Here is a 27,250-nt window from a genome sequence, read left to right as displayed (position 1 = left end):
GCGCTGCTCTTTGACAAAAGGTTTTTGGCTTCTGCCAGCTCCAGTCAAGGCCGGCCATACGCGCGCTGCCGGCGATGTCCGAGGTGTATAAAGGCGTGCAAGAGATGGCGCTACGTTGACCGCGCGACGCGAAAAGATAGGCGAACGCGAGATGGATACAACGCGAGCTGGACTCACGAACGGTCCACCGACGGCTTTACCACCTAGCAGCTAGCAGGTGGAGAATAATGTAGAACTCTGTTTGCAGTGCAATGTTAAAAAACCAAATTTGTATGTTTTTCTTCCATTGTATGATGGTTGAGTAGGAATTTAATTCGAAGGAATTTATTTGTTTAAAATAGGTGTGGACTGCAAAGATGCGGAATTCTCTCAAACTGGCGAATTCTTTCTTAACCAACAATAACTATAACAAACCAGTTGAACGCAGTGAATCGAAAATGTACGCTATTAAAAAAGTATGAAAGAACAAGAGAGACACAATTCGCATCATCTGTTCCATAATGAGAATTATGTACCATAAGCTAATGAACGGAACATGATAATGGACAGTTAAATTATTTAAATTAACATTGTAGTATTTTTAGTCACATTGCAAATAATCTTCTAAAACAAATGCTATGTTTATAAAATTTTGCACATATTCCACAGCAAATCCGTAGTCTCAAATATGTAAATTTTTACTAAAACTACTTTAATACTAAATTTAAAATAATTGATCAAGTTCTAGCCATCCATGCGTACCTGGAAGTTCATGAAGTTTTGACGAATCATAAAGATGTGATTCATCAAACTGCAGATATTTGAAGCTAGGCAAATTCGTAAATCTCGTAATGAATCTATTATAGATGGTTCATATGAATGAATCTCATTGGAAGATTCACAAGACACAACTCTAAGACCAAAATATCGAAACATGCTATACGATGTTCATAATGAAAAATAGGTTCTTGTACCTTTCAAACGATTGATTTTTAAAAAAAAAGCGCCAAACAAAACATCTATTGATCTATTATCCGCGCCCACTGTGCGAAGGAGTTGGTAAGAATAGCTATTTGGTGAGACTGAGCGTCGTCTACGACGGTCCATGCACGGTGAGCGTGAGACAAACGCCGGTTCATCATATGCCGATGATGATAGTCATCGCGGTCAATATCGCCATTCTCTTGCCGCGTGCGGTTTCTTACGCCTTTCGTCCATAGACATCGAGTTTTCTTCAGTTATTCTCCTGTCTCTTCGTTTACCTCTATCGTATCGTATGGATTTTTCTACACGAACCTCCAACGAACGTGTTTTATACACACGATCCCTTGGAGCGCAGCGTGCACCAAAAGCCGGAAACGAATCTGCTGCGAATCTCGAACCATTTTGCCGATTCATTCTTTTTCGTCCACTGAGGTGGTGTATTTCCCGGGGTGGAAAAGCAGAAAACATGCGGAGTATTTCCATGGCTTCCTCGTGCTTGTCTTTCTGCCCGCCTGTGGGTGAGTAGAATTTTCTACTCCACCGACGCGTTTGTGAAACGAACTGGGAAAGCAATCAACGGATGCCACAACGGGGTCCTCTTGTGGGAGTGAGAGGTTGGAATTTATGCTCGATTCTGGAAACATGCACACTGTTGCCCTACGTAAAGAGTCGCTCTCGAATTGTGTGGGGTCAATTTGCGAGTGAGAATTCAAAACAGGCCACCAAGACTTTGGTGCAAGAAGCGTTCCCTCTCCGGATGCATAAATTGATTCAGGTGTAGACTTATGCACTGAATAGTTGGGAAGCACAGTAATGCATTTCGAGACATGATGCAAGCTATATCATGGGAGATCTCCTTTGTAGGTTATTCTCAAGCGCGTTTTATACAATCGGTGCAAATTCAACTAGAAATAACACGTTAACTACATGTCTTGACACCTCAACGTTACATGTCGTTTTTTTCAACATGCCTCAACGTGTCAACCGAAGTGTTGGATGATCATTCTTAAAGGACCTTCATGATTTTTCCTCAATTATTTGATAAATCAGTACTAACATATTTTTCTCATTTACAAACTGTTTTTTCTGCTTCTTTCTGTTATCATACAAGTCCAGATTGTTATTTCTAATCAACTCAACTTCCAATAAAATCAACTCTCACACGACATCTTCGTGTTCTGCTGCATGCTACAGTGCAATAATAGCACTAGTTCTGCTCAATTGACCCAGGTCGGGTTCATCTATTTTAAACCTTGCACCATTCTCTTCCATTCTCAATCTGTACAATCAAACCTGTCGCGCAAACACACGAAGAGGATCGTCATCATGTGAGATCGCTTGCTCGGAAGAAGGGAACCAAGACTTGCAGTGGGAATGCGATCCCTGACAAAGACCTTCGTGTTCTTGGTCGTTGTCTACACCTCACACCCACATGCGGAGAGTCGGCGGTTACCGTCTCGGTTGCATCTAGTTGCATTGCTGCATCCATCCGCCCGCCGGGGAAGTTAATTTATGTTTATTCTCTCCTTATCTCAGCTGCGAGTTTTCACTCCCTCTCTCTCTCTCTCACTCTGTATCTCTAGAGAGTTGTCCCGATGTTGGTGTTGTTTGAAGCCTTATGGCGTGGGATTACTCTTTGAGAACTGCGAGTTACGTCCTCGTTCTGCACTTAAGGTAGTTGGTGCTATTATGTTATACATGATCATCAACAGCAAAGATCGGCGGTGGAGAGAGCATGCAAGAATCATCTAGGTTTTGTTGGTGTCTGATTGTCCTCGATCAAACTTCTCGCACACTTAAAATGGAAGTAACGATCGGTGCAATTTTTAGGCGCACGAAGCGTGATCGAGCGATCGGTTTTGCTCGGTACGGTTTGGTACACTTTAAGGTCGGCCTGCAAAACCAGTTGGTGTTAGCCACCGGGGAGGTTTTTTTTTTCGCCTGGCCTACCCTCCACCTTCCGTACAAGGGTGCAAAAGGCGAGCCGATCGGAACAGCATCGGTAGCATCTCATGCTCCTCGGGGTTGTTCCATCGCCATCGATGGATTGAACTTGAACTCGTTGTTACTTACGTTTGACGAATAAGAAACAGTCCACCATCGATTGCGCTGCACACTGCTGGTCCGGGTGCATTGCGTGTATTTTCTTCGTCGCCGTCTACTGAATGCCAGCTTGGGCCATCACGAGATTTGCATATGCACATGGGGCCCATCAGAGTTTCTTCTCGTGACTACTTAATGATGATGTTTTGAATATTGCTGAATGACAAAGATGGAGGGATTTCCCATCTTCCGGCATACTTGGCAAGTATCCCAAGAGTACGTGCTACCGCAGGATAGTGTTATGTCAGTGGTTCTCAAAGTTCGTGCACTAGCTGTCGTTTAAATATTTTTTGCTTGCGGCTATCGATATTTAACCACTGAACCCAAGGGATTTTAAAGCGCCTCATACCGTAGGCATGCGATAGCTTATGACTGCTCAGTTTTACTACTCAATATTAGTTAACAAAAAACTAAATCTACAACAGCATGACGAACAAATTAGTTAAGTCAGGGGTCGGCATACGTTTCCTGAAAAGGTCCAGATGATAAAAAGGACACATCAAAAAACAATATAAAATGTCTTTTGAAATGGATTACCATTTTTCTTGATAGTAAAGATGCATAAAACAGTGGTTCAAAATAAAATATTCGAATGTTTTTCTTTTGACTATTTTCTTATTCTCTTTGAATGTTTCCGTTACATTTTAGTTCGTTGCATTGTAAATTAGTTTCATTACTCATGATTGTAACTAATTGTTTACTCAAATTATCTTATCATATAGTGATATTACTGGCGTAATCTCAGTAATTGAAATAACTATCCTTCGGAAAGTTTTGAGTATATTGTCGACACCTGAATTAAGTCCTTGAAGAAATGAGTTGAAGCTTTATCCGTTTTGAAATCTAATTCCAGAATATTTAAGAGTCATATCAAAATAACATTAATCCCATTTGCAATAGAACTATTTGAGAACTTCTACTTTGTTTCTCAAGTTAATCAATAGGTATGGAAACGGAAGACTATTTATTTCGAGCCAGTGCATTAATGGCCGAGTATTTCACTGAGTGGTAAATCCAGGCACTTAAATATGCCAATCTAATACTTGATTTTTCCTTTGAACCTTTGCATGTCCATTTATTTCATAGCGTGCCATAATTTAACCTACCCGCTACACAATTCTAGCCGGCACCGCTATTGCCTTGATTTATTTATTTGCCTAGGCTATGGATTTCCCTCGAAACGTTGGCATCGCAAAGTCATAAATAAATAGTAGCCGTATAGCCGATGATGATCGTGATGTGATGCTGCTACCGACGCTGCTGGTGGGTGTAGTGTTGTGCCCACTTGCCGTCTTTATTTTATCGATGTACGCGGCCAATCGTATATCCAATCGCTCTCGACCCCTTGCAGTTATAACAACGCTCTCGTTCCATCGTGTCTAGCGTGTCGGCAATGTGCGTAATTGCCGAACTCGGGGGCCAATTATCCTTGCGAATCGATTCATCTCGTTATTTCGGTTCCATGGTTCGAACAAAAATCGAGTATAAGAGCGTCTAGATGTGTGGTAAGGGTAGGCTCTCTAAGCAGCCGGCTGGTTGAAGATTGCAAGCCAATTTCGATCTCCACAGAGGGTGGAGATAGATTTCATGCAGAGATGAATCGGAATGTTTCGCCGTCATGGTTCAACGCATGTAAAATGCGTCATCTCGTCTAAACGTCTTCCGCATTGCTGATGCTGCGGAACTGTAGGTGGGAAACGATCGGAAATAATACTTGGACTTCCTTTTCTGTATCCCAAATTGTGTATCGATGGTAGGTTATTAATGTATTTAATTTCAGCGTCTTGTAGACACATAAAGCTAATATAATGATCAATGTGCTGGACCGACCAGTGCCAGTTTCTACACAAAATGTTTGACCTAAAGCTTCATATTGAAAGAACGTAATACGAGGACTTGTTTTTAATTCTTGGTCCTTTTTTCATTTCCAGATCAACACATCGACAGCGAAGAAACTTTGGGAAAAGATTGGTTCCGATGACCCGAAAGTGTCCACGTGCGTTTCGGGCCCGCTACCGCCGCTGCAACTTCATCATGGCAGCATCGATCCGCAGGTGTGGCGCGATTCGACCTGGTCCACGCAGGGCGATGCCATCCTGGCACCACGTCGCATTTTCCAACACGCACCGGAAAACAATCCAACAGGCTCGACCGGCATTCTGAGGTGAGTTGTGTGGCGGAGTGCACACGAACCGGATCGGGAAAAGATGTTTAATTGTGTTATTCTCACTTTAGCCCACGCGATTCAACCGGTGGATTGGGTGTTAAGATGGTGGAGTACGTACTGGGCGGCTCGCCGACGAACAAGGAAAGCCCACTGGCCAGTCTGGAGCCGCGTTTCAAGGGGCTGAAGTTTGACGACGGGGATAAGGTATGGCCGGATTTGTGTTGGACGGTAGAGAACGATATCCCCTATTAACGCTGCACTTCCTGTTTTAGGCCTCCGATGATAAGGACAAGCGGAACTCACCGTTCGAGGCGAACGGGCTGAAGAAGGAGGAGGTTGTTGTACCCGGCACAAACGGCGTTGTGATGGTGAACGGAATCGACGATGACAAGAGTTTCAAGTAAGTATACGAGAGTGAGCGCATAATCCTGTGTGTCCTCCATACACACCCGGCAGTGGAGTGTGGTTGTGTCGAGCAGGATATTGAGCGCAACGAACCGTAATTCTCGACAATAGTCGCCTTTCGTTCCACAGCCGTACGCCCGGTTCGCGCCAGCCGTCTCCGGCCGAGGAGCAGCTGCCCCGTCAGAGCATGTTCGATCCGACCGGCGTGCACGGTTCCGCCGGTTGCCCGCTGCACACGATGCTCGGCTCGGCTGCGCCCGGCGCTGGCAACGATGTGGCACAGCAGGCGGCCGCTGCCGCCCTCGGTTCCTACCATCCGCAGATGATGACCCAGATGAACCAGATGGGCCAGCAGATGGGTCAGATGGGACAGCTCGGTCAGATGAATCAAATGACGCAACTGAACCAGCTCAGCCAGATGCAGAGCCACGTGATGAACGGTGTTGGCGGTATCCCGCAAATCACCCAGGTGAGACAGCTTGGCGGAAGTCAATTTACCTCGAGTTCCTTTTAATAATGGCCGTCTTGGTTTGTTTTAGAACCCCATGGTGAACCAGCATGCCCAGGGTCCGAATCAGATTGATTCTCCGGCGAACCTTATGCAGCAGCCGCACAACTTCGAGCTACAGGTATGTTTCGCAACCACTATATGTCTTTCAGCAACATCTACGACCTTATTTACTTAGTTCAAATTTAAAATGCTAATTCTTGGAATCGAGATTTGTGATTTTAATTGACGGATGATAGTGAAACTTAAAAAATGTGTTAAAACATCTTGATTCAAGAATCTTGGTGGCAGTCACCAAGGATATGTTCACCTTGATTAGATTTGTTAGAGTTTCAATTTCTGACATGTAGATGGCGACACCATCGCAAACAAGTAAAAGCATTTCAAATTGAATGTTTATGAGATGCACATTTCCTGACGATGGTCCTTTGAGTTTAAAAAAAGATAACAAGTGTAATTCATCATTATATAAAAGTTGACCTGGAGTTTTACCATATATAACACATTTCTGTACCACAAGTTCCTGTGGTATATTGAAAGAATAATCTCTCTTGGGAATGCACATACTTTTTGAGATTATCACATGTTTCCATCCAAGTTATGTTGAATTGCTATATTCTTATTAACTGAAACATAGACTACTTTCAATTCTTTTCTGTGGTAAAGGGGCGAGTTCTTAACAAAACAAGTTAGTTCGGTACACTTGCTTGCCTAACCTACGGACGGCGTGTTTCGATTTCTATCACCGCACACCTCCGAAGGACTCAAAACTGACGACTTTTTCCGTTCTTGTCACGGACGCGGGTTAGATTGCGACAATCAATAAATTTCTCATCCGGTCACTTGTTATCCTACCAACCACCCCCGCAAGGGGTTCAGCACGTTTCGTGCGGCTCCCGGTGGACGAAAAAAAGGTGCCTCGAACGACACCGGGTTCAAGGTTCATCAGTGACCAGTAGTTTGTTGTTGCCGTGTTTTTTCTTCTTTTCTATCCATTATCCGAATTGAATGCACCACTTCCGTCGAATCACTTTCTTCTTTGTCCGCTGCGTCCTTTGTCCAGTTTCTTTACTGCGTGTTATTTCATTCTCTACCCCCACCATCAATTGCAAGAAGCGTATGGGGGTGGGGCGCTAGGCGAGCGGGAAACACGTGGTTCCCAGCAACGAAGAAAGTACTCAAAAGCAGTGGACGTGCCGGTATGTGGAGTTAGTATGTATGTGTGTGTGTTATCCTGAACTTTATAGCTTTGGTCCATAAACGGAAGGGTTACCGAGCCTGGTAACAGCGAAGGAAGGAAAAGAAAATATGGCACAACACTCATCGGTTTCCTGCTACGCCCTAGATTGTCCCAGAGTGCGGAATTTTGCAAGCAATCTGCCCGAGGAAACGTTGCGTTGACCACATCCGTTGCTCTACTGACACATTTCCCCGTGTGCGATGGTGCACCGATCTTTGGCCGTCGGTGGAAATGTGTTCTGAACTTGAGCAAGGAAATAAGGCATGATTTACAACACAACTCCTTTATTACACAACCAGGAGAATATATCTTAATTGGATCATAATCTCGGGAGATGAAATAAGGAATGCAATATAATTTGCTGTAGAATTTCTTATTGAAAAATATTTCACGTGGTTGAGGGTTTTGGATTGTTATAGGATTATTGTCTGTGGTTTATGTGTTCAGCTCTCTGACTACGCACAAATGGCGAAGTTTATCATTTACCCACGAGAAAACGTTCATGCGCCGTCACACACAATACCTTACGTTGCTTTTTCACCACCCCCACCAACTCATTCCTAATTTGTGCGCACTTCTAAAAGTCAACATTACACTAACTTACTGCATGAGTCGTGCCCCGCTTTGGACGACGATGTGCCCAACCCGGAAATAGCCTGTTCGGACGGTGAAGAAGGAATCCGGCCGCCGTCTGTCAGTGCACTCCATCACGATTAGATGCACTTAGTTAGTCAAATTTTCCTCACGACTTGATTATGGAAATGAGCGCAGCGTGTTTTGCCGCGGCTGGAATGTACATGCGGAAGCGTCGTTTGTACCGTCGTTTCCATCCGGTCATGGTCGGCACCGGTCAAGTGTGCGCGTGTATGGAGCAGTGTTACCTTCATTCGTCGTTTCACTGCAGTGTGGAGTCTTGCGTTTACTGTCTTTTTCTTCTGATACACACTCTCTCAAGGCTTTTCTTGGAATGTCGCCGTAGGTACCTCCCTTGGAACCAACAAACGCTAGGAGAAAGTAGGACCGGAACATTTGTCGTAGGAGTGTATGTGTGTGTGTTATGGTTAACGCAAGGATAACCGCGCAAGCACGGATACGAGGGATCCTGTTTGGCTCTTGAGATGGAAATAGAATTAAATGGATGAGTCATGCGAGTCACGCTGTTTTACTTTGCGTCTGGTTCTCGGAGCAGCTCGTCAAAAGACAAATAGGTGACGTGGAAGGACCGAAGATGGTTGCAATCAATCTATTTCCAAGATTCCACGGTGAAGGATCGACCGACTCTAGTGGTTGGAATGTGAGCCATCGCCATTGACTGCCGCGCATTGTTGGTATTACCCAAGCGGTGCGGTTGCCTGCGAGTTGTTGGTGGTAGACGACGGAACGCATGTCCTTCCGCATTCCTCCTACCTCCGCTCATGGTCTCGGGCTCGGGGACGATAGAGAGAGAAAGAGAGAGAGAGAGAGCCCGACAAGAGATTGATTGACGAGCGGCAACTTGATACCGAGAATATACCGCTGTCGATGACGATGGCGATGATGGACCATTACTACGTGCACGTACCTCTAACGCGTAATGACGCAATGTGACATCCTGCGGGGCGGCGGGTGAATTCGAGATTGTTCAAATTAAACTTACTGTGAGTCCTCCAGTCGGGGGTGCTGTTGTACACATTAGCGTCGAATAAAACCGCAGGATTCTTCCTATTTCGGTAATACGATTCACGGTGTGCGCCCTCCGTTATCAACAGCCTGGCGTGTCGTCCGCAGCAGGACATCACCAACCCGTAGCCTGCGCGGAAATTACATCAATTTGTAATGTCGTGGTATGATATTTCAATCGTTTCTCGTGTTGTCGTCCTGGAAATGTAATGACTGTTGTAGCAGCGTTCGTTATCCAATGGGACGTGTTCTCTTCCGTCGCTTCCGTTTTAGAAAGGAGTTAAAAAAGCAAACACACTCTTACATCGCCAACAAGCGCAACTGATTGATGATACGGCGGCGAATATCCTGCACGTTATTGCCACGGGTGGCCACTCCGCCGAAGGTTAAAGACGAATTATAAGCTGATTGTTACCATCAATCTTCCCCACTTACTTCGGTTGGTTTTTGCTACCTTTTTGCCTAAAACAATGAGTAAATTTTCCCGACGCTTTTTCCAAACCATTCCGCACTTCTCGTGTGGTGTGTTGCCGCTAAGAGGCTTTTTGTTTTACCGAAGTACTTCTCCTTCTCATCGGCTTTTTTGCTATCGAAATCAATCGATTCTACAGTCTCGGAAGGAGTGGATAAAAAGGGCACTTTTCCCCATTGCCCGCCCGAGCACCATTGTTTTGTGTTCATTGAAAATGAAATTGAGTTTCCTATTGGACGAGAACGGGTTAGCATCGGAATGTGTCCCATTAATCATTACCACGCTCGTTTGTGTGTGTGTGTGTGTATGCCCGGTCGGGCTTTGGTATCAAATGAAGATATTGTGCCGGTTGGTGACATACACACGGATAGCAATCGATCGGTTATGTGTCTCGTCCGGCCGGGGAAGGGTTTCTTTTTGGTGCGAGTGGTTCTTGATAGGACAACTCTGCTCGTGGGTGTGTCCTTCACCGCATTAGTCAGGAAATCAAGAAACCCGAGGGAAAAGTGCAATGCGGTATACCGGTTGGGTCATGTCAATGTTGCCGGAGATGCCCTTTCTTCCACAGTTTTGCTGGCACTTTTCCGTCGCGTATGGGAATGTTAGTTTACCTTCCTTTTCAACGACGACGACAACAACAAGAATCCGTTAATGATGATGGCATTTACGACACTCCGTACGGTAGAAGAGTCCATCGCGGAGAGGTGCAAGAGCAGAGAGAAGGAGAGAAAAGTCAGCCGGAGGTTGAACAGTAGCACGAAGATGATAATGACCCGTTTCGTTACAGTAAGGTTTTCTGAACGCCGATTCTATTTCCTGTCTGGTGCCGAGTGGATCCGCAGGAAACACTATCTGCAACTAGGGAAAGGTGCGGGAAAAAAGGGGAAAACAGCTGCTTTACATAGCGACATAAACAACACTGTTTGCTCGAGTAGTGTATAAATTGATTTTTACGTTTGACTTTAAGCTTAAATCTTGCATTTCATTTTGCAATAAAATATTAAGTTCCAATAGATTCTCCCGATTTCAATACTATATTAGTCAAATTTTTCAAACATGTAACAAATTAATCTAACCGTCACAATTAATTTTGTTTTTTCTTTCCAATAAACAAATTGGGAAAATTGGCAAAACAAATTGGGAAAAACTTAAAGTAATATCTTTACCAAACACCAAAATCATAAAAGAAAAACTAACGGTTAACTGTCTCTTGGATTTTACAGGGATAAAGGTTCCCTCATACAGTTTACGAACATACAAACATATTTTCATTGAAAAAGTGAAAAACAGATTATCTCAAACAGCCCAGCGTTTCGACAAAGTAGAATAAAGTAGGAATGGCGGGGGAAAAAAGAAGATGGGAAGGGAAAACGGCATAAGTGGAGCAAAAGAGTTCGGTCATTAAAGGTTGGCTGAGTCAGACAGCATAATGGTGCACCCGGCAATCAGTGCCACGCTTCCACACGCATCCTCTCATAGCTCCTCGCGGTTGAATGACATTCCATTTCGGTATGTGTGTTCCGGCCTATGCATGGTTCCGGTCTGTGTGTGTGTGGGTGTGTGTGTGCGCTCGATAGTAGCAGACACGTGGGGGCTGGAAATTTCAGTCCCAGCAAACCGACGGCGTGAAGGTGCACCGTCGTCGTCGTCGTCGTAAACCACCAGGCGCCTCCATCGGTGCACGTTTAAACGCGTGGCTGTGGAATGATTGGGCTTACGCCCACGCCGAGCGAAGCGGCCGGAACGTTTACCACGTGACATTCGTGTTGGAAGATATTTCCGGAAAAGCGCTATTTTCCGGTTTAAAGAAGAAAAAAAAGTAGAGGAGGCGAACTTATTCAAAACAGTTCCGTGACAGCGGAAGAATAGTTCCGAGCATACCGGAGTTCGTCGTTGCGAGGAGGTTGCAGTTTCGCGAAGTAACTCAACTAGTTTAAGTAACGTAAGAGCACTTGACTGTGAAAGGGAAACTAGCAGTTCCGTATGCTTGAAGATAGCACAGAGTTCTAGATTTTCTTCATCGTTGAACGAAGCAACTGAAGCCTCCACATTACCCTCACGTTTTGAAGCGGTTGTTTTGCGTTGTTGGGCATGAGAGGTACCCGCAACGAAAGACATGCTGGCCGGGAGGAAATGAAGCACTTCATTCGAACAACTGAAACCGTTGCCGGGAAACGTATGCTCAACAAAGTCTAATGTTCCGGTTGTCACTCTATTGCAATGTCATGCTAAAGGCACTGTTGGTAATGCTGAGTAGTTGCTCATAGTGATAACTTGTTTTTTGTTACCAATTTTTGATTACTTTACCCTAGGGAAAATGTTATCTGTAAGGCTTCATTCATCAGCTAACTCCATTACGAGAACCGCTTTAAAAGGTTCTTTGAAACACTCGGAAGCTCAAAAACTCCAATGTTCGTTATTAAAATCATAATTGCATGTGACATGTTTTTCTGTTCAAGTGTGTGTATGCAGCAGGTAGACAAAAGTGTGCATTTTTTTTTGCTCTCTTAACATGCACCCGAACTCGACGTGTTGATGAAGAGCTTGAACCTGAATCAATTCTGGAGGCACCAAAAAAAAAAAAATTACACTGAAAAAACATTGATTGACACACGTTGAATATTTTTTAACAAACATTGTGTCAAAAGGTTTCCCATCCGGCGGTTTTCCCCCCCGAACATGGTCGATGGTAGTTTACATTTGTTGCTTTCGGGCATGCAACTCCTCCCTCCTTCCCTCTCCCTCACGCTCGAGTGTGGTGGTCGGACGAGTCGAATCGATCAACGCCGCACAAATGTTGTCAATTTTCCACAGGTATTTTCCGCCGGCGGTACTTTCGAGCGCGCGAACGATGGTACCGGCATTGAGCGGGTCGAGTGCCCTGCGTGTGTTTGTGGGTTATGGGTGGGTCGGATGGTTGCCGGAGGGAATCCCAAAAATGGTGGCTGTGATGAAGGAAGTAGAACCCGAAGCCCGCAGAAGGTTTGTGTTTGGACCAATCGATTGTTACATATGTATGTTAATGTATGCCATTGGCACCCGAGGGCGTGTGAATAAAGAATGATGCCGGCAGGGAAACCACCGCCACCACGGCTACGACTTCGGGGTGGAAAAGGATGTTTTGGAGGTGCCTGTGTATTTTTTTCTGTGTTTATTTCCATGTGACGCCCTTCGGGACCAACACACCAATTGGATCAATTGGACCCACGAGCCACACTCTCGAGGCGCAGCGTGTGTTTGGGTTAATCTGGGGTGTGTATGTATGCCTCCAGTCGGGGTTTTATGTTCACTGTCACACTGTCACATTGAGGTGAACTTATTCGCTCGGCTTTCAAACTACACTATTTGCAATGCAGATGGCAGAAATCGTAGTGGATTCTTTTTCCGTTCAACTTCCTTCCACGTGTACGGTAAATGGTAAGGTGTCTACCATGTTCCCTCCGGGAGGAAACATGTGAGAGGACACTTTCACACACGGAACGGAGGGTGTAAAGTTGTCAAACGTCAAATTGTGAAGTCTTTTGCTATTTCTTTTTCGGTCTACTACCGAATCCTGCTTTCCCCAATTCAGCACTATCCAAACATCATTTGAATAAGCACACTTTCCGGATATCCATGGTTTGCATCACCGGCTAGGAAAGTGATTCAGTTTGTAGCTTCGAATTACTACAGCTGTTTGCGCCCAATCCAATTTCGGAAAGTAGGTAAAATTGATCCACTCCGAAGCTCCCGAAGTCGGAGTCAAGAAGGTAAAAAGCATTTTCCGTAAATTTAAAGTATTCAATACGTATATGCAAGGGTCTTAATTTTGCCGTTATTCTTTACGTAGACGGTCCCATGCCCTCCCATCAAAGGCATTTCTTTTCACAACGCAAAAGGTATAGGAATTCATCATCAAGATAAAATCTCTGTAGAATTAGAACGCTTTTAACAGCAACCTCTAACCGCTCCTTGGTCTGTTACATTTGGTGCTGATGTATTCGAATGGTTAGGCTGTTTATTTGGTCACAAATCTCCACAAATGAAAGCTTACACCTATTGTATCGGATACGATTCAATGCGGGTTTGAATCTGCTTTTTGAAATTTAAAAGTTTAACCCTCAACAATATTGTTTATAGTTTTTAAACTCCATTGAAGCATTACGGATTCGGTTTTGATATAACATAGATCTCTCTTGTACGTTGTCAAATGTTTTTACATTTCGTCTCCAACATGTTGTGCCCTGTGGCAACGACGCAATATACAAACTCGCACGAACGAGCTCGATGTGGTTGTTATGGACGAATTCTTCAGCCGCGATACTCGTCAATATTCCGACTGTTTTATTTTGTTTTTCTTCCGCCACTTTCCTCAACACTTATCATGGTGCGTGTGAGACAGCAGCAGAAGTGGAGTGGGTGACGATGTTGTCACAACCTTTTTGGAGGTAATAAATTTATCGAGCTTTCGAAGTAAACAGAAACACCTATCATCTACGCTGTGTGTCTGTCGATCACCAACGATGGGCCATGGCAAAGAGATGGTGGTCATCAAATCGATTATTAACGATGGGTCTGGGTAAGTTTATGGTTTTCCGAGGGTGTTCGTGCAATTCCAGCGAGGGTTGGGAACGTTGGCGAAGGAGCAAACGGTGGAAGGTAATGGACTTTTCTAGCTTTAGAGGATAGAAGGTAACGCAGGATAACGCAGCGTAACGCATTACTTTATCAAACAATTATTAACTTTTTTCAAATACTCTTCCAGAACCACTTTGTTTGGATCTTGCCACTCGATTGTTTAACGCAGAGGGCGCACTCGGGTGTTTCATCATTCCACAACACTCCATCTACAGCGAGAGGTCGTTTGTGTCCTGGGGGAAGAAGAAACTCGACCTTTCTCGACGTCGTGAGGTGAAATCCATTAAATCAGGGAAGAATGCTGCTGGTGCTCTGCTGCCCGTTGTGGTCGCATGAATTGGCTGCCTGGTGGGTACTTTAGCCCAGCCCCGGGGAGGTTGACGGTAACGATGATGATGGATAAACGGTGACATTAATGTGGCAACAACCGGTGGCCTAAACAAGGTGATGACGACGACGACGACAACATGGTTCGGTCCTTGGAAGAGAGATGCGAGTTTGTCCAGACGAACGGATGAGAGATTAAATTCGCCACACGAAACCTGCGGGAGATGCTGTTTGAACGCCGTGTGTTGCCCGTTGTGCTAATCGTTGCGCTTTCTGGGATTTTCTGGGAGTGCGGATCAGGTCGCAGCGGGTCAGGCGTAAATTAGGTTACACGAAAATAGCGGTCATACCCGGGCACGGTGGCAAACGAAAAGCAAAACGAAAAAGAATCGCATTTTTGTCCACCCACCTACCGACCATGCTGTGAGCGTTTTTGGTCGCTTCGTGCACCGAAGGTGCTGTAAGCTCTGTCCAGCATCACGGAGGATATAACATTCTGCTCTGCTCGCTCGTTTCGGCAGACGTTTTTCCGTAGCCCACGCGTCGTGTGTACCATCAAACACCAAGGCCTGTGGCGGCGTGGGTGGTTCGGGGAAAACCTTTTGGCTACGACCCGATGCGCCCCCACCCTCAGGTCAGGTGACGATTGTGTGTTCGGTGGTCACGGAGATCACGGTGAACAGGGCGAAATGAGGACACGCTAGTTTGCTCCCGTTACCTTTCCGGACGGATGATGCTTCCGGTGGGTTGCATTTGATGGGCGGCAGGAGACCCGATTCGAATGGCGACTTGCGGCTAGCTGGCCGGATTGGGTTGGTTCGTTCTCGGGTCTATTTTTCTTTCATCCCAGACACCCGAAACTGTGTCCAGCAATATCTCGTCCCGCAACCTGGTGTCGGCACTGTTGACTCTAGGATGTTGTAAACGGTGTCATCAAAACTAGGAATGGAATTTAAGTTTACCGTCGCAATGAGAGTACATTAACTTGTTAGATGGTTTCTCCATCGCGCAGCCTTGGACAGGGCATTTCTAGTGCTTTTCCTAGTATTTCGACTGGTTGCGCTTTGCTTCGAAGTGTACATAATCACGTTGGCAACCGTAATGCAGACGTTTTGAAAACGCTATCCGGAAATTATTGCATTTGTGTTTGGCTCCGGTGAAATAGAGGTGGGAAATATGCCTACAATTAGAGGACGAAGATGAGTGATAGTCAGTTTCCTGGACGGCCAAACAGAAACATAAACACATACTCTCGTCCTTTGCATCGATCGATCCAGGCTTGCTCTATTTAGTTGCGGTTTCACCGTGCGGATTAAATCTCTCTTGTCGCTAATAGCGAAACGGAGCGCAGTAGAAAATCCGACGAAACCGATGTAGCAATCTTTGGTCGGTGGCAAAAAGGCGGGTGGAGAGATAATGTCAATATCATGGCGCTGCAAAACGATTACAACGAACCAATGTATTTTATACGAGTCATTCGAATTTAATTACAGTCCCACAGGGACTTCGTTTTCCCGTTGCGTCCCGTTACTTGCACTCTCCACTCCGATAAAGGTCCTGCATTGTACTCACGCCCAATGATGCAAGCAATGGCGGTATAGAAATCTCCGCTTTTCGTTCGTTGGCGTCGTATTGAACAAATTTTCATCCCAATGTATACGCCCCATCGTGGTAGGGAGGGGTTTCTCGACAAAAAGAGAAAATTCACTGTACGGTGTATCGTTTAATTTCCCTATCGGGCTTTTCTTCGAAATACAAAAGCTCAATGTGGAAAATAGTTCAGAGATTATGGTTGGAAATGGTTGGAAATCAACTGCGGGATATAAACACAGAGTCATTAGTAGGGTTTCATTTGAATCAAGGGCCTGTCAACTGTGATCGTTTATAGTATTGTTTTGAATTCTTAGCAATAATTGTCATTCAATCCGTACCATTTGGTTAAACATTTTACCAATTCCGTGGTTTTTGTTTGCTCTTTCCATCAATTTTTCGATATGGTTCCATATTGTATGAAATGTATTTTTTCTTCGTTTCTTCGGTGAAAAAAACTGACGTTAAAATTGTTTAACGATCATGCGAAGAGAAAACTTTTCTGGAACCATATTGAACCATGTTTCGATTGACCTTAAAATCGTCAGAAATTATATTAGTTGATTGAGTAGTTATAAAGCAATCAACCAACAGACAGTTTTATAAAATAAAGCCATGCTTTTTGAAAATTTTGTTTTCGCTCATACTGGCGAATACAAATAAGGAATAGTTCAGGAAGGAATAAACTACCATTTTATCAGGTTATTCAGCTATACTAAGAATACTTTCAGTTAAAATTCGATAATTCGACAGGTTTGATAAACTTTCGTTAACTAACAGAATACGGTACCACGGTCCACAAAACCCTTAGGTGGGACGGCGCTCGTTTGGTGCATCGCGATCGAATGCAAAAATGCAATCATGCAACAAGGATGTGATTGCCACTTATTGGAAAACTTGAAGGCTATATGCGCCCGAGCGCTTGAGTTGCAACTTTTATGGCAACATATGGTGGGACTAATGAATCGATCGAGAGTTTACTTTTTTTTTTTGCTTCTCGAGCGATGATGACGGTTGACGAACGTTCTGGATGAAGAGTGGTTTACTCAACCGAAGTTTCGCATCATCGCAATAACTTGCGCAGTCACACCACGAATCACTTTGTCCCGGAGTGCGTGTACTTTAGCCACGAGCAAAAAACAAAAACACAAAAATCGTATGAAAACAAGCGACTCACAGTCGCATCGGTGCAAAAAATAATTATACAGTAAAAAGGGTAAAAAATATAATATATGATGCGATGGGTGAAGAGTTTGAGAAATGTATTTTTTCATCGTTTCTTCGGTGAAAAAAACTGACGTTAAAATTGTTTAACGATCATGCGAAGAGAAAACTTTTCTGGAACCATACGAGGGCGAGGCTGTTTTCCGGGAACGGTGCATGTATTTATTTTCCAAACATCGATAAATGCTTCAAACTTGCACGTAGCACGTTTCTCCATCCGTGGCAGTGTTTGTAAAAAGTATTTTATTTTCTGTTGTAATCCGCGTCACAAGCCGGAAGGATGTTTCAGGAAAATGAAGTGGAGCTGACGTACAAAGCAAAAAAAAAAACTCAATGGAAAAAGAAACGAATCAATACAACAGCGGGATCCCTCTGCACGTCGCATGTCCTCTACATCTCGCACATTTATGTATGTGAGTTGATTTGTATTTACGAAACACGATCGAAGCACGTGACTCGAGCGATGATGAGCGCATATCGTGTGCAACAGCTTGTTGCCGAGCTATCCGGTGGATGTGCAAGCTCTCTCCGGGTTTCCGTTATGAAAGCAGAAGTTTTCCCACCCCCCGTTTCCGCCTGCTTTTCCCAAAAGCACTCGTGAACAACAGCGGTGCCAATGGTCCACAGGCTCCCCAGGCTAGTTGCAATCAGCGGCCAGCAGCAACAGCAGCAACAGCGACCGGATTGAGAGGCAACTTACTTACACATGGCCGCGGCTAGCACTTGTGCAAGCAATTATTGCAACAGCCCTCCGAGCTGCAGATCCTTCAATTGCCCTCCCCCTGGGGATGGGTTTCAATTGTTCGATTGATTAAAAAATCACACCCATTTTCCCTACTAATGACTATATGTTCTGTTTCATTTTTCACTGCTGTTTCATTCCTTCGTGAACTGCTGTTAAAAAATGCTTGTATGTATATCAACAAGCGGATGTTACTTGTTTTGCCCAAAGCTGTGTGAGCACTCACATTGCGCTTAGTTTGCGCGATTAGGCTGACTCTAGCTGTTGAGTAGCTGTTGAATGTCCTCGGCTATGCCAATAATACCCAATTCCGTGACACCCGCGACAAATGCCTCAAGGGTCTAAAACTACCCAAATTGGACCGTAGAAAGAGTCCAGATGCTTGTTGTATAATTTTTGTGTTTTATTTTTCGCCACAGCTCCTGTCTGTCCAAGTTCTCTATCCTTCTCGCAGTTGTCAACAGATAAATTGAACCTTTGTTCATTATCCCTACACCGCGATGACGCAAGTAATTATGCCGAGTAGTTTGCATCGATATTGTTTGTTTTGTTTCAACCGCTCCGCAATTGAGCGGAATGCTGACTGTGCTGATCGATTGCGATGGCGTAATGTTTGCCCTTGCGGGAAAAGCGGTAATCTGCGAGGAGCGGAAAATGGAAAACAACAGCGTTTGTGTGGAAGCATCTCGCAGGAACAGACAGTCACTAATGATTGCCCCGGGGCACGGTTCCGGAGCTGTTGCTGGTAATGGAGCTTCCTGATGGATAGTTTTGTTTGCCAATTTTGTAGTGGAATGTTCAAAATCTGGGCACGAAGAAATTCTTCGACTTCACTCTATTGGTGAACTGCCACTAGAGGACGAGAAATGTTGATTAAATTTGTAATTACGAAGACTCGTTGTGCGGTCATGCAGAAATAGTTTGCCAAAGTGATGGAGCAACTTTTGATGCGTTCGATTTAAAACATCCTGTGCATGTGTTCAGTAATTTCCATTTTCCTACACAAGGGTGTGTGTGTTTTTATGTATTATGATGCAGTGATTCCAGAAACGATGAACTTGTTCAAAACATCAACAAACAACACACGCACAGAGGGAGAGAGAAAAGGGACAGGTGAATATGACATGCGTGATTCCCATTCTGTCAGCAGCCGAAGAACTTACACACCGTACGCTGTTCTGGTGTGTGCAATAAATCCGCACGCAATATGCTACGCAAAAGCCTACCTCGTGGAGACCACGAACGGATTCTTTCCTGTAAGCATATCGAGAGAGGATCAAGAAATGGGCCAACCCCCTCACAACGACAAACTCCTCCAGGGTTTTTGCAATAAAACAAGTAATACAGTGAACGTAATGGAGCGTTGTGCGTTTGAGGAAAGCGCAATGTGTACGATGCAACATTGACACCGTTCGGCCGACGTTCAGGTGGGTCACGTGCCAAGCCACTTTTCTTCGCAGGACACACCATCCCTGGTTCTGTTTTACTCAGTTGCGAATGTAAACTTTTTTTTCAGGAGCACTGGAAAGGATTGATGAACGAATAAACTCGCGTTAAAAACCTAGGTGTGCCCTTTACGACATTAAAAACACTCTGCTGGCGGTGCAATCATAAAACCATCACTTGTGAAAGAATAATGTCTGAACGGTTAAGGCATCCTTAATTGGACTGACAAAGCGCTATGATTGAACACATTACCAATGAGTTCATTTTTACACCGCTTTCGACTGTGTGTTTGTGTGGAAGTTTATGGAAAAATTTGTTCTACATTTTAATGCAACTTAGAGTGGAATCCTTACTGCTCACTCCTCCTTCGAACGGGACACGTGTTGGATGTCACGTGTTTTGCGAAATTGTCCTTTACTCGAGCGCATACAACGTTAGGGCAAAGAGAGAGAGAGAGAGAGAGAACGCAAGAAGAAATTGTGGAAAATCTGTGGCAATCTCAAAACACGTGATTTGTTCCCAACGTTGCTGAGGTCGAAGATCGTTGCGTTTTCAGTACATTGTCGCCTTTCGAGCAAGGCACTTGGCAGTAGGAAGGTGCACCTCATAAATGCCCCAACCACAAGGGCACCATAAAATGTAAAACAATGTAAAACGACCAACAACTGTGCCGTGGTTGTGTACGTTTCGTTCTGTCTACGAACGGCAGGACACTGGCGCATGGATTCATTCGTTTCAATCGCTCACTTTGCACGCCATTTTTTATAGTTCTTTTAGCTCCTCGAAAGGACTTAGTCTATGCTGTTTGCTACAGTTTCTCTACTAACGCTTTGGTCTTCAAACTTTTTCTGCCAGATTTTTTTCTGCGTGTTCTTGCTACGGCTTTGTGTTGAAGTCGGTCGTCACAACGCGTTTGTTGAAGCGTTGCTTAAAGGCAAAAGGATCGTTTCGGAAAGGCGTAAAGCTTTACCATGTACAGTAAACACTCGGAGAGGGTTTTGAACAACGTTCCTCAATCAAAGTTGAGTTCTGCTTTTATCTACCAGTTTTAATGAACAAAGGTATCTACTTAATACTCGGAGAAGCTTATGCTAGTTTGCTTTCGCTAACGCTCCTTTAAATGATTCACTGGAACACTTTTGCGAATTGCCCAAGTGTAGATGCAGCGCTTCTTTAAACCCATTAGATTCATTCCTGGTAACATAAAACCTTTCGTGGCGGATATCCCGCGCGCTATCTTTACGTTCACTCACAAACAAGGGCAAGAAAAACTTTTGAGAGTGTGGCCAAACGTTTGCAAAAGACTGCAAAGGAAGATTCCCGTGCGGGGAACAGCTTGTTCTTCCCTCCGGTAAACTTGTGTACTTTTGCTGCATCAAAAACATGGGAGCAAATAAAAAAAAAACTATGGCGAAAAGCATTGGAAACGATGCTGGCGCTCATGTAAACTATGATGTGCCATGTTGAGTACTTTGTTGGAAGTTGGTTCAATTACAAAGTTTTTACTTCCTTGTCGCTGTGCCTCCGCCAGCAGTTCCTTCTTTTTTTTGGAGCTGTTGATTGTGTCACGGTTGCACCCACTTAATTATCAAAGTTACAACCGAACCCAACAGTACGTTTAGCTTATGTTATTCTGTGCAATTGTATGAGTGGTGTGTGGAGAACAACTACTGATTATCGAAAGCCAACTTTTATTTTTTTTATTAACATCTAACACGCATTTTTAATGTTATTTGGGTGGTTTTAATTCTATTTATTTAGGTATTTTATGTTAGTAGTTTCTACATTTAATGGAAAGAGATGTTAGCTTACTGTTTATTGAATTAAAGAATGAATCTTCGGATTTATCTCATTTGAGAATTGATATTAAAAATACATTTCATTTGTTTAGCTTTTTTCGAAGCATTCACCAACCAAAAACTTTGTACTACCCCAGCTCGTTTTGAGGCTCTTTTTAGGTGAGGGTTACATGTCGACAAACAGGTGAAAATGTGGGAACCCCCCTACTGTCCGGTACCAGCAGCATATATTAGGGGAGTTTGTTGGCAACTTGTGTTTAGGAGGGTATATTTACTTTTCTCACCTACCTTTTGGTGCTCATTTTGCTTAGGAAAACCGTCTCATGGTGTTTTTGTATTGATATGGTGAATGTGCCTATGGGTGTTTGTATTCATAAGGCCACGGAGGGCGATAAGGTCTCTTTTAAATTTTCGGTCTTTTTTCGTTCCAGATCCAGCGGAAAAAAGATGTATGAGTGAACTGGAACCAAATTAGCGCACCAATAGAAACGCGATTTGGGTCAGAAGGAAAACTTTCCCAAACCCATACTGTTTCGTAAGGGCGTTAATTTCAAGGCCAATCACATTTAAAACGATGTGTTAATTTTGTTTTGTTGGGGGGGTGAATACAGCCGAATCCTACGAAAACATTGTTTTACTTTGACCTGTTTTTTAGAATCATACAAAGAAACGATAACAGTTCGGAAACACGCAATTTTCCAGTACTGGGGAATAACATCGTTTACATAGGTAACGTTGTGTTACATTTATTTTTTAATGAATTCTTTTCTTTTTATGTGAGATATCAGTTATGATGTATTTCGTATTTACAGATATCGGATCGATAATCTTAAAACGAAAAATTGTAAATTAAACCGAAGAGCCACTCTATGAAATCATGGAAGTATAAATATTTTATACTTTCATTACAAAATTTTGGCAAAATACGAGCAACAAAATTGCTATGCAACGACTGACGAATGCTTCAATATTTTTACTCGACTTGTGTGGGTCGTAACGAGTTTGAGGTGCAAAATGTATTAAAAAACTTATTAATCGTTTCATTTATCTCCATCTTCATCTTAATAAATTAATAACTCAGAATGTTACTATTTATCCTGTCACCTCATATTTGAAACTGCCACACGGTACCTAATTCAATTAGGACATATCCTTCGATGAAAACGTTCCAAAAATAGGCTGCCCGCATCCGGTCCGACGGATCACGATTTGGGTCGATGCGGTTATGGGCTCACAGATTTCAGCTTAGACTAACGATCTTTTTAGATGGGGTCCTAAATACGAAAATGTGTGTGTGTGTTGTTACATCGTATTTTGTTTGATTTCCATCCATCTTCGAACCTCAAACTGTTGCGCGCACGCACGCGTTGGACCGCTCAAAGTGTGTATGTTGTTGTGTTTATTCTATTTACTAGCGGTCCAGATCGCAAAACCCCTCTTTCAACACTCGCCAACATCGGATCTCGAAGGAGAACCCGGCAATGGTTTATAGCCGGCATTAAATTAATTAGTTGGATGGCTCGAAATTAGTTTGTTTGCTGCGCGCGGCATCGTTCCGCACGATCCTTTTTCCGGGCGCACCCCTTCTTACGGTGTGTGTGTGTGTCTGTGCGCTACGTTTCGGGCAAGGTGAACGCACCCATAAAGAAAATTGGTGGAAAACCATCCCTGTTGACAAATAGATTGGCCCGATTTCACGCTGGCTACAGGGCGAGGGAGGAGATCGTGTTTGTGCCCGCTGGTAATAGGAAATACGAAAACCGGATCCCGGATCCTTTTCTAATGGAAAATGATTCCAATAAAGGCGCCCGTGTGTAGGTGTCTTTTCTGGGCGCTGGAATGGCGCACACACGCTCTGCGGTCGGCGACGATGGGTGTCCCGTTTGTTCTCCTCGGCCAGGGCGCGTTACACAAGATCGCAAAAACCTTCAGCGATTTATATCACACCAGGTCTCACTCGGTTTCGCTGCGACCCGAATGGGAAAGGTGTGATGCAAGATTTACGTCTATTTATCTTATCGTCTCACTCCGCGGGGGTTTCATACCCAAGGGGAGGGGAACGCACTTCTTCTGCACTCCTAAGAACCAAGTCCAATCCGTCGAGTGGCTCGAGGTATCGTCTTCGTCGCCTTTCCACCCGGTAAGAGCGATGGCTTCCTTCCTTCCTTGAACGTGTCGTAATATCCCGGACACAACCGACAACAAGCGAGTGCTCCATGGCGCGAGTAATGGTGAAAGATAGTAAAAGTTTCATGTCACTACATAAAACCGGCGCGTAATTGACGGACACCGATTGCAGAAGAGTCGACCGAAGGGTAACGGTAGGGATGATTGTTTGTTTTCTTGGGGACTATGTTTTGTAAAATCCCGTTTTTTGAATCATGTTTCTTGAAATGCAGGGGGAAAATGTGAAGTCAACCGGAAAGGCGGGTCCGATTGTCCTATCAATATCTGGGCAGATTTGCTGTTGGTTACGGAGCTTTTTGGCAAACCAAGGCTGAGACGAGGATCCCCTGGAAATTTGACTGCATAATTTAGTGATTGACTGCTCCCGGTAAATTTATTTACTCGATCCATGATAAAACATCCTCAATCACTTGGTACACTCGCTTTGCACATTGTTGACTCTTAAATTAATTTCCGCAGAGTCTAATATCTTCATGGATTTTCCTTTTGTAGCAAAAATTAAAATGCTATCGGTGAAATGAATTCCTGAATTTGCCTGTACGCTTGGAAATTAAAAAGTTCAGGGTTAATCCTTGATGCTGCTGTTAAGACACGCACAGCAAAAAGAAAGGATGATGACGATCCTTCACAAGGCCTGCTTCTCCATTCCTTTCTGCTGGCTTTATTCGGTACTGCAAGGCCATTTCATCTAATCGGAAGCATTCAGAACGAAACTATAGTAATTAATTTCGGATATTGTTGCCTCACATATCTCGACCCCAGGATATATCATGTGTGGTGGCTTCGCAGGGTATGAAATTGGCTCAATGCCCCATGAGCTAGAGTTTCTTGTGGGACTTACTAAAATTCATGTTGTTGGGTAGAAGGGTGTGGCTAGCTGGGGTTTAATGTAGCCGGGACTAGCACGAATACATTTTAGATCTTTCCCCTACCCCGAACCACTACCCGGTTTCGGTTTAGTACCGATGATCGGTTCAGCTAGAACGGCCAACAATTGCGGCAGGTGTGAAGATCCTGGTGCTGGATGATGCTGAACGCATTAATTACTTTCGAGGGTTCTTTTCGCTTGGGTGAGTTGGGCCTTTTCGTAGGATAAATTCTGTGCTTGGCTTGGGATACGGTAGGGCTCTCTTTACAGCCCAAATTGAACATTATTCAACTTGGTGGAAGCCGAAAGCAACTCGACTAAAGAGATCGTTCGTTGATTTAAAATATATTTCAAACATTAAAAAGTATGTTTTTCATGTGAAAAAGAAAGCTCTTTGATACGGTAGTCCTAAGTTCCAAGTAAATTTTATATATCCCTAAAAATGGTACATTCACGGAAAAAGTAAAACAGTACCGCAAGAGAACATAGCTATAAAATTACTACAACTATGTATGTTAAAAACGCAATGGTTTTATAAAACATCGCAAAAAACGAGGAAAAGCAAAACACATACAAAAGTGGCAGAAAATTACAAAAATCACTTGAAATTCTAAAGGTTGCAAGCTCTCCTGAAATACGAAAATCTTTTTTCTTATAGTGGTCGGAAGCAAAATAGAGCATGGGTATGGAATCATTTTCGAAGTTCATGGTTTTGATCGTCTCGATATTTAATACCTTTCCTTTGCTTTGGACAAGGTCCACTTTTCATATACGTTCTGATTGATAGCAACAATCCATTACTTGATAGCTTCATGTTGTTACATTTTTTCTTTGTTTTGTAAATCGTTCTTCGTGCTTTCGAAGCACACTTGTTTGCGTTGTTCGGATCCTTTCCGTGGGGCTCGCCATCGTATTTTCCTCATACACTATCGATCCTTCAAACACTACTCGTTTGTGCCAGCACCACTAACGCGTCTGCTGGATGTACATTTTTACTTCCAGTCATAAAAACAAACGTCCTTTTTCTGAAACCGGGATTTTACGATTCCCAGTGGAACTTTCGTTTCGATAACTTGAAAGTGATATAAGTCATAAAACAGGTGTAGTTTTGTGTTGTTCCATGGTAGTTCGTTTATGATTTAACTTTTTTTTATATTTACAATTGCTCGTAAAGGCCGTCGGAGTGACGAATCAACAGTACAATAGCCGACGGCCATTTCGTGTCGTCCACCTCCTCCCTGGCTTATGTATTCTATCTACACATGCGGCAGACATATGACGGCCTGTCGTCATTTACATTCATAATGTTGCTTAGCATAAAGTAAACCTTGGGTTGACGTTTTCCCCCGGTCGGAAGGATATTGAGTTAGTACACGGGTGTTAAATTAATTTAATTTATCTGACCAGCACGATTTCACTCCTTGTCACATTCCCCCTGCCTATTTTTGAAGGCCATCGTGTGCTTTAAACATTTTCATAAATTCATCTCGAATGGGATTCGCTCTACCATCAAATTACTTTGACTCAAGTCGCCACATGCGTATGTTTGATGACTCAAAGTTTTTCTCGCCATATTTTTCCCGTGTAGTCCTTCGCCCTTCGGCCGCATGTGTAGGTTTTTGTACAGCAATAAAACTTTACCATAAATTGAGTGTTGATCGTTGGGATGATGAGCTTAGTTTCGAACGAGTTCGGTCTGAATGGTTTTGTTTGGGCTAAAAATTGGATTGGGGGAAAAGTTTGTCGGATGGGAGAAAAGTTTCTCCCCGCAAATTCAGTTCTGGTGAAAGTTATGCACACTGAATGTTTGGGACAGTTTTCTTATCTATGCAAAGTTAAAAAATTATTATATATGTCACGATAAAAATTATCTAATTATTATCGATGTATAGAAGTGTTGTTCAATGTAAGTGAAATATAATTATTTCGCGAGAATGAAATGCGTGTATTTTCGCATAACTTTTAATTCCGCGACTTCAATGGTCATTTTTTCTTGCTAGCTATGTTAGTCCATCTCGGTCCGCTGTGAGGAAAATTGATTGTTTCCTCCTGCCACCCCACAGCCAGTCGAGTCTGCAGGCACGCTTTTTTATGTTAATGCCAGCTTAGTTGAATAAACCTTATTGTTGCATTCGCATTGACTTGTTGCTTTCGATGATTTAATTCTATACGGAATCGAAAGTTTGAAGAATGGCTCATCTATGGGTTTTTTTTTCCTCCAATATAATTCAAAATTCTGGTAAACTTTACACAGGGATTGGAATGAATTTCAAATTATTTATTCAATTCTATGTTGGGTTTTATTTGATAGCTATATGCAATTCATTAATTTCATTCTGTTATTTCATTTTAGTTCTGCCTAAGTAGGTGTTTTAGGAGAAATATTTTTAATTTTTAATATACTTGGCGATAAAATCGCTGAACGACCTGACCGTCCAAATCCGGATATCAACTTTACTGGCGACTTCGTCCAAACCATCCTTCCATGGAGTTGGAAGGCCGTTACACCGTTACATATTTCTAATCATTGTTGCGACTTCGCTCAATTATTGGATTTAATATGCACATTGTACTAAGGACGAATATGGAACATGTTTATACGATATTCTCCGAGGAAACGGGAAAACGCGTGGGGAGAAACTCAACTAAACTCTGGGAATTCAATCCCGAAGGGCCAAGTACTATTGGTTACAACGCATGCAGATTCTATCGTCAGCACCAAAGCACCTCACTGCACAACATAACGCAATATCTCCCATTGTCTGTTTGGACAAATGCAATATTGCGTTGGTAACGGTTACCGACAATTGCATTCGCCGGGCTTACCTTTCGCTCAACACGGTCCAAAGGCTCGTCCCGATGTCAACGCGAAAACGTGTCGATGTTCGATTTGGCAAAGTGCAATAGGCGGTTCTGCGGCGGCGTTTGTGGGG

The 27,250-nt window shown here is 43.6% G+C and overlaps 1 protein-coding gene across 3 annotated transcripts in view; it reads left to right on the top strand.

The window, feature by feature from the left end:
- LOC131260180 (maternal protein pumilio) overlaps window positions 1–27,250 on the top strand; it is a 152,986-nt gene that overhangs the window by 16,591 nt on the left and 109,145 nt on the right. For 2 of the 3 annotated variants that reach the window (XM_058261854.1, XM_058261855.1), the window contains 5 exons: window positions 4,998–5,230; window positions 5,302–5,437; window positions 5,506–5,633; window positions 5,750–6,107; window positions 6,178–6,267. In XM_058261854.1, the coding sequence (XP_058117837.1) occupies window positions 4,998–5,230; window positions 5,302–5,437; window positions 5,506–5,633; window positions 5,750–6,107; window positions 6,178–6,267 (945 nt within the window). The remainder of the gene's footprint in view (window positions 1–4,997; window positions 5,231–5,301; window positions 5,438–5,505; window positions 5,634–5,749; window positions 6,108–6,177; window positions 6,268–27,250) is intronic. The other variant, XM_058261856.1, reaches the window with a different exon arrangement.

This window comes from Anopheles coustani, chromosome 3, assembly GCF_943734705.1.
Source record: "Anopheles coustani chromosome 3, idAnoCousDA_361_x.2, whole genome shotgun sequence".
Taxonomy (NCBI): Eukaryota; Metazoa; Arthropoda; class Insecta; order Diptera; family Culicidae; genus Anopheles; species Anopheles coustani.
Note: the sequence above shows the minus strand (reverse complement) of the source record. Positions and strands in the feature narration are given on the sequence as shown.